This window comes from Sinocyclocheilus rhinocerous, unplaced genomic scaffold, assembly GCF_001515625.1.
Source record: "Sinocyclocheilus rhinocerous isolate Xijiao unplaced genomic scaffold, SAMN03320098_v1.1 scaffold2670, whole genome shotgun sequence".
In the NCBI taxonomy this organism is placed as follows: Eukaryota; Metazoa; Chordata; class Actinopteri; order Cypriniformes; family Cyprinidae; genus Sinocyclocheilus; species Sinocyclocheilus rhinocerous.
Window position 1 is genome coordinate 393,040 of NW_015647012.1, and position 8,164 is coordinate 401,203.

Here is an 8,164-nt window from a genome sequence, read left to right on the forward strand (position 1 = left end):
CATCAATGGACCCTTCAGAGAATATGGGTGAGGTCAAAATGAGTCCAAACAGCTAATACAAATATCACAGTAATCCACAAGTAAATCACACGACTTTTATTTTAACCAGAAGCAACGGCTTTAAAGGTCCCCTGAAATGCTTAGAAACACGCAGCGTTACTCTATGTGTTGACGTCATTTTAACTGAAACAGGAAGACAGGGCGGGACATATCAAGCAGCCCGCCCCCTTTTAAAATAGCCAATAGCGTTCGTTTATATCACAGCTTGGGCTAGAGCCGTTCAGAGCCGTTGAGCTCCGTAAAGCCGCAGGGTATGCCAGCCACAATCTCATCCACATTGCTATAAAATATAGCATTCTGTGTAGAATTCAAATAGCTCCGATACATTTTGTGGTCTGCGCCGACTCGCGCATGTGATCCGCTCCGTGCTATCGTGTCTCTGGACTGGAGCAGAGTGTGTGTGCGGTGCGGTTGTTAGCGTGACACAGTGCTAAACCAGACTTCTTTTTTTCCTCAATGGAAAGCATATTTACACTGTTTGAATCGTTCCCTGTCCCCTATATAGTGCACTACGTGACATTCACTGTACAGAAAATACTAATTCTGAGGACAAGTGACCGATTTCAGCCGCGGCTTCAGCGTCTATTTTATAGTGTAGGGGGCGGGCGCTTCGGATTCTAGAGAGCATTTGATTGGACAGAAAGTTTGATGAGAAGCTGAAGTACGATGTGACGTCAAAGACAGAAAGTTCGATGAGAAGCTGAAGTACGATGTGACGTCAAAAAAACTGTTGAGCCGTTTTGGCGGATGTGACGAACTGAAAGCTTTGAATGCTTACATCTTCTAAATGCGAATTTTGTCACTGTTTTGGAGCACACTGCCTTATAGATAACCTTAAGACTAACATATTAATACTAACACCCAAAAAAAACTTTAATTTCATGGGGACTTTAAGTTAAAAACGTCTTTATGGATTTGTTTTTTTTTTACAAACACAGCTTTTAGCTTCACATGACGTTAACTGATGGACTGAAGTCTTGTAAAAAACGTATCACTTGTGTATTGTGATTTTTTTATCAGCTATTTGAACTCTCATTCTGACGGCACCCATTCACTGCAGATGATCCACAGGTGAGCAAGTGATGTAATGCTAAATTTCTCCAAATCTGTTTTTCAATGAAGAATCAAACTCATCTACATCTCGGTGGCCAGAGGGTGAGTTAATTTGCCTCTATATTCCACTGGAAAAACTCTCCCAAAACCCAGTATTTCACATGTGTTGCAGCATGAGTATCAGTTATAATAATTTATGCATTTAGCAGACGCTTTTATCCAAAGCGACTTACAGTGCATTCAGGCTATACATTTTTTACCAGTATGTGTGTTCCCTGGCAATTGAACCCACGAACTTTTGCGCTGCTAACGCAATGCTCTACCACTGAGCCACAGGAACACCTTACACTTACCGTTATGGTGTAGTGCAGGGGTGGCGAACGTCGGTCCTGGAGAGCCGCAGCCCTGCAGAGTTTTGCTTCAACCCTAATCAAACACACCTGAACAAGCTAATCAAGGTCTGAAGGGTTACTAGAAAGCTACAGGCAGGTGAGTTTTAATTAGGGTTGGAGCTGTACTCTGCAGGGCTGCGGCTCTCCAGGACCGGAGTTCGCCACCGCTGGTGTAGTGGAACGTTTCTTATGACAAGACAACACACTACCTGAGAAAGCATTCTATATTAGGATTCTATTCAGATGGGTTGCCACAATCAAATGCTGAATGCTTTGAAAACACCAGGAGCTACAGCAAGCTCCAAACACGTCTGGTTAAACTAATTCCACATTGAAGATTGATGAGAGTTTCCCTGGAATGTGCTAGCGGATAACATACCCAATTTATTTGTTCACAACTGATTACCCTTCATCATCATGAAAGAGACTATAGGAACATCTAAGTGGGATGAAACGGCTGCCCCTGTTGGTCTCACAGTATTTTTACTAGACAAAACTATTGTAAATAGAAGCGTCAGAGAAGAAAGATGAGGACATGAAGGAATGTGGACATGACTGACCTTGCTGAGCAGGGTCTTAAGACAGAGAATCTCTTTCTGGAGGTCTCCTGTCTGAGTTACTAGCTCGGTGCAAAGGGCTTGAGCCTCTTTCTTGGGATCACATGTAAGAACAACCTGTCAAACAAAGGCATCACAAACAAGCAGGCACAAAACTTGAGATACAATAGCTCTGTCTGCTTACTACCACTTCAGTTGAAAATGCTGAAAATGACTTGAAGGTTTAAAATACAATGGAATAATTTGTTCCCATTTATTCAAGGCTGTAATCATGGATAATTTCAGGCACTTGGGGAAGTCACTCTTAAGAGGCCATGCACATTTAAACTGATGGAAGCATATGGCCCATCAGAGTTTTTTGACAGATGAAGCCATTTTTAAAGTAAGGTTGCATTATTATTGTTGGTAAAAATGTTGGTTTAAAACATTGTGGCAGAGATCAGTCATTCACAAATATTGGGCAGTCCAGTCTAGTCGCACCTTTTTGAGCATTATTTGCTTTAAAATTAAAAATGAACCATCCCATATGTTCTTCAAATTCAATTTTTTTCTCACCATGGAACACACACACACAAAAAAAAACCTCTCTTTTTGTTGATTTTGACCATGTCTATACATTTTTCCTATTTTTACAGAGTTTTGTGTACAAACATTTGGCTAATGTACCGTTATTTTAATTGTTTTTTATTTATTTATTTCAGATCCACTCCTAAACTGCACATAAAAACAAAAATAATTATTGTTGGTTGCTTTACATGTCAGTCAGATATTCTCTTTCTTTCTAAGTGGGTGGAATAAAAAGCAATGTAGACCAGACTTCCACAAATCAGAAGCCTGGCTACACGAGACTAAAGAAACAGACAGGAATACTTCTAATCGGTCATGTTTTACACAGGACGCAGACACTTAAAGTACACAACGAACCTCAGAGGGGCTACGTGGGAATCTGCTGATGACATCCTGTAAGGTTTCTGTCAAGTAACAGCACTGCTGTTTCAGACTGATCAGAAAATTAAGGAAATCTTCCCTCCTGAGAAAAAGAAGAAAACATTTATCAAAAGACAACCTTTGTTCATGAACTTACGAAGTAGTCAAATAAACTTTCTACTTCCTCTAGAGTGCTGCAGCCAGGGATGACATATTTGTAGGCCAAAACCCGGAAATGAGCATTTTAGCACTTCGCATCGCCCTGATGGGTTTTTGGTTAAATGCCTGAAATAACACAAGCTTAAGACACTTTTACATTTTATTCTATGACAAAAAATCCATCAGTAATTCGCCCTTGTGCTTTTTTTTATTTTTTTAAGCTTTTATACTAATTTTGAAAAAACGCAGTTGCTAACAACTAGTTCAAAGGTTGTCAGGGGCATTAAAAGTCATCAAACCGAACAGGTAAACTCCCCTACACACAGCCTGATTTTGTTTATAAATCACACTTTTGTGAACTATTTTAACTTTTTTTTTTTTTTAAAGCTTAGTGATGGTGACATTGAATTCATGCAACCGTGATGTAGTTTGTTTATAGCATATGATTAGCTTTTTACTTCTACCAATTGTAATTAGGCTTAAAAATTCAGAAAAAGTTGTGTTCATTTGTGAAGATTATTTTGATGAACAAAATATGTAAGAATCATAAACCATGTGTAAGAAAAATTATATAAAATCTGTTACAGTATATCTATCTATCTCTCTATCGATCGTTCTATCACCAAATGGTATCAACCAAGTGATACCATTGTTTCCTTAAATATTTCCTTCAGTTCTCTTTATCCTAAAATCCCAAACATTGAAAGCTGAAGCAGATATTTCTTAAATGACCAATGGTATCACTTGATTTGGTGACAGCATTCTTGGCGCACTTCTGCCATCACTTACAATTTCAAACTCCTGTAATGGCTCACACATACCACGTGATGTTGACAGTGTTATCTTAACAGAGCATTTCCCCAAGCAGCCGTTTTCTTCTCCTAACACTCTGTCAGAGCCTGTGGTAAACACTGTCAGACACTGTGGAGTTACTATCTCCTCCAGGACGGAGAGATGGGCTCTGATCGTCACTTTGTTAGTTTTTCTATGACTGAATGAGTGATGGGCTTTTGTGGATGACTAAATGCCACCGGGTTAATGCCACCGTACCAACAGGCACCATGAGCAGATCCATCATTTTCCATCATCAGGTCACATTCACTGGCATTTAGTTGATACATTTTAAAGGGGTCATATGATGCGATTTCAATTTTTCCTTTCTCTTTGGAGTGTTACAAGCTCTTGGTGCATAAAGAAGATCTGTAAAGTTGCAAAGACTAAAGTCTCAAATCCAAAGAGATATTCTTTATAAAAGTTAAGAGTCGGCCACGCCTACCTAAAACGGCTTGTTCTAACACGCCCCCACATGTCTACATCACAATGTGGGAAGATTTGCATAACACCGCCCAAATGTGCACGCAAAGAAAGAAAGCGTGGTTTCAGGAACAGCAGTCTTTAAACCGCATAAACACATTTTATTACACCAAATACACAAAATAATGTTCTTTTTAGCAGCATCATATGACCCCTTTAAATAATCCAGCCAACCAAAATAATAACAGTTTAATAGACTAATAATCTTGTTGTATCTTTTTTGTCCTAAAAATATCAAAGCTACACAGAGTTATCTTCCGGAAACAACTTATGAACTCTTGTGAAAACAGCAGTGCTTATGTTTACATACATCCCATTAGGCAGGAAATCACCTGTGGCAATGAATTTCACTGTAACTCTATATCCTTTTAATGTGTGTTTATGGAGCACCTATCAGAAGAGGATTTAACTGCACAATTTACTGAGTGTCTGTCTGCCCTCTCTGTACCTCCTTGACATTGAATAAAGAAATTACAGATTGATTAGATTCATTAAGTGTGGACTTTAAAGTCAAACATGGCCGCCACGCCGCGCCATGGCACTCCTCGCCATCATCCGTCAGAGCCCGGTGCATGCAGAAACGGCACTAGTTCATTTCTCACCTTATAAATCATTACTAGAGCTTAAACCATTAAGACAGGCTTACATGGAAGCCTTGTCAAGACACTTGTACTGCTATGAGTTCTGTAGTGCTTTAGCTGCACTGCAGACTGTTACCAGCATGGGAAACGGTTCATAGCACTAATGATGAATGAACAAATATGGTTTGGATATGATGTGGATACATAATAAACATACAATAAAGTTTAGATTAGCTTGAGGCTAAATGAGCTTTACCCGCTGTCTATGTTATTAAGAGGCGTCAGGGTATCCAGATCTACTTTATCAAGGTGCATCAGCTCCATTGTGCTGAGAATCTTCTTTAGATCCTCAGGATTAGTTACGCCAATCTAAGAGAAAGAGAGCTGATTTATCCTTGTAAACCAACATTTTACGCAAGATACAATATATTTAGTTTTTTTTAGATGTATATCTATCTAATATCTAAAAATATGTATATTCATCCAAAAAGTATCCAATTCAGTAAAATTTTTGCCATTAACTCAGAAAACAAATGTTTGTTTTGCACAAAATTCGTGTTTTTTTTTATCTTCTCATCTATTAAAAAGACATGATCTACATACCTTTTCCAAGTCCCCCTTCTCCATGATCAACAGGTCACTCCAAGTGACATCATTTTCCTTCCAGTAAAAAAAGAAACAGAGGTGTAAGAGACACGGGAGAAGGAATATTCAATAGAGACAATAGTAATTACCTCATAAAATACAGGTAAATCAACATTGCAGTTCATTTACAATGAAGGTCTATTGGGCAATCATACATTGCAGTCGAACAAATGTTAAAAACAAACTTCATCCACAGGAATTGTGGTGGTAACACAAACCCTAAATTAAATAATCTAAAAAACTATTCCCAAGGGACAAAAGGACAATTTGAACAATTTCACAGATCAACTAATAAACATTTGAATAAATAATTAATGAAAACATGTTAACAAAAATATAACCTTAACGCTTCTGGAACACTGGCCCCATAGACTTCTATTGTAAGTGCATTACAGTAAACATTTGTTTTAGTGCAACAGTAAAATAAATCGACTGGCTCACCACCATGATGTCCGAGAGATGATCCAGATTCAGACCATGCAGCAGAAGTTCAATATCACTCAGCTTAGAGGAACTGGTAGGTCAAACAAAAGAATGAACCCACATTTACAATATTGATATTTGAGCCTAGCTGCTTTCATGCTGACTTGTAAAACGATTAAATATATTTTATAGTGAGGACCAGCACATGACTGCTACACATCTGTATATTTAATTACATATACCGCTCAAATTTTTTTTCTCTTATGCTCACAAGGCTGCATTTATTTGATCAAAATCACAGTAAAATATTACAATTTAAAACGGTTTTCTATTTTAATATATTATAAAATGTAATTTATTCCTGTGATAGCAAAGCTGAATTTTCAGCAGTCATTACTCCAGTCGTTAGTGTCACATGATCCTTCAGAAATCATTCTAATATGCTGATTTGCTGCTCAAGAAACATTTCTAATCATAGGTATAAACAAAGATTTTCTAATGAATAGAAAGTTCAAATGAGCAGCATTCAGTTTGAAATGGAAATCTTGTGTACCATGTCTTTTTCTTTCAAAATAAAAGGATTTATTTTCATTTTCAGTCACCACTAGAGGGAGTTACAAGCCAAGTCACAGACACAGAGGCTCACCTCTCTTTGCAGGCAGAGGAAAGATCAGCATTGTGATTGAGAAATGTATACAGTGCCTCAGCTTTGGAGGGTGCACTGACATTTACAGTAGAGAGCTCTGTAGAACTAAGGATCCTGGAGATCTGAAAGAGCAATGATTTTAATATTTCTCATTGTCAAGCCCAAAAGTACATTTTAAAATAACTTTTCTATGATTTCTTTGACATTGGAGATCACTTCAGATACAGAGGTGATCTACCTCAGGGTAACTGGACATTTTATCCATGTCAGCTGCTGTCTTCCCCATTTTGGTTTTGATGAACTTATCCGCTCCTAGTTGAAGCAGTTTCAACACGGCCACTTCACGTCCATATTGCACTGCTATTATGAGGGCCTGCTCAATCAGAATAATATTAAAGTGTGAAGTGAGAACGCATTTAATATAATAATAGATACAAACAGACAATGAATATGATAAAATGCAGGTAAAAACAACTTTTTGTTAATTAACTCCTTATATTGATGATCTTACCGTAAGTCCATTATCATTCTGAAAGTTCAGCTCCGCTCCATGTGAAACCAGCAAATTAATCACCTGACAATAGCCATCTCTGGCTGCCAGCATCAGACACGTCATACTGCTCCTGAGCAAGGACACAAAACAAGACACAACAGAACTGCCAGATGTTACTGTGATCATGCTGATGGCAATAAATCACATACAGGGGGTTATGTTCTCTGACACATTTATATTTAACGAGTCATTTATTGCATTAAACTGAGATGGAATTGACAGAAGCAAACAAAGCAAAACTTTAATAGTGATAATCTAAGCCTAGTGACTTGCACCATTGGTGTTTTTTGCCATAGTCACCATCTTAAAGTACAATACAGAGTGTTCTGGCAGTTTCACGAAAACAATATCTGAAATAAATAAAACCCTTGCGAGTTTCAGACGGCACAGAAATTCAAGCTTGTCACTTACTTTACACCTTCTAAATATATCTGTAAACAACATGACCTCTCAGATTTGTTGAACCAAGCAAGTTTTGAATGCAACTTCCAAAACTTTTTAATAATTAATTTGCACAAATAATTGTAGTCAGTGTTATTTTAGTGACATCGAGATACTATTATAGTTTTTTATATATATTTTGAAATGACCAGTTTCATTTTAATTTAAGTTTCAGTCATATTGTTGTTTGTTTGTTTGTTTTTTATTCATTTTTTCCCCATTATGTTCATATAGTTTTTATTTCAATTTTTGTAGCAATTTTAGCACATCAAGTTAAACTGAATGAAAATAATAAATGTTGCCTCGGCAAGACATTTTATTTGAGTTAACATGTATTTTATTTAAAAAAACGGTAAGTATTTTATGGTTTTAGTTAAAAATAATAATCCTGAATCTTGTGGGTGGGGGGGGGG

The 8,164-nt window shown here is 37.4% G+C and overlaps 1 protein-coding gene across 1 annotated transcript in view; it reads right to left on the bottom strand.

Moving 5' to 3' along the window:
- The window catches only part of asz1 (ankyrin repeat, SAM and basic leucine zipper domain containing 1), a 17,856-nt gene that overhangs the window by 3,737 nt on the left and 5,955 nt on the right, over nt 1-8,164 (bottom strand). The window contains exons 5-12 of the mRNA XM_016512409.1: nt 7,269-7,380; nt 6,996-7,130; nt 6,758-6,879; nt 6,130-6,202; nt 5,647-5,703; nt 5,300-5,412; nt 2,987-3,092; nt 2,066-2,179 (exon numbers count right to left, since the gene is read on the bottom strand). Coding sequence (XP_016367895.1) covers nt 2,066-2,179; nt 2,987-3,092; nt 5,300-5,412; nt 5,647-5,703; nt 6,130-6,202; nt 6,758-6,879; nt 6,996-7,130; nt 7,269-7,380 — 832 coding nt within the window. The remainder of the gene's footprint in view (nt 1-2,065; nt 2,180-2,986; nt 3,093-5,299; nt 5,413-5,646; nt 5,704-6,129; nt 6,203-6,757; nt 6,880-6,995; nt 7,131-7,268; nt 7,381-8,164) is intronic.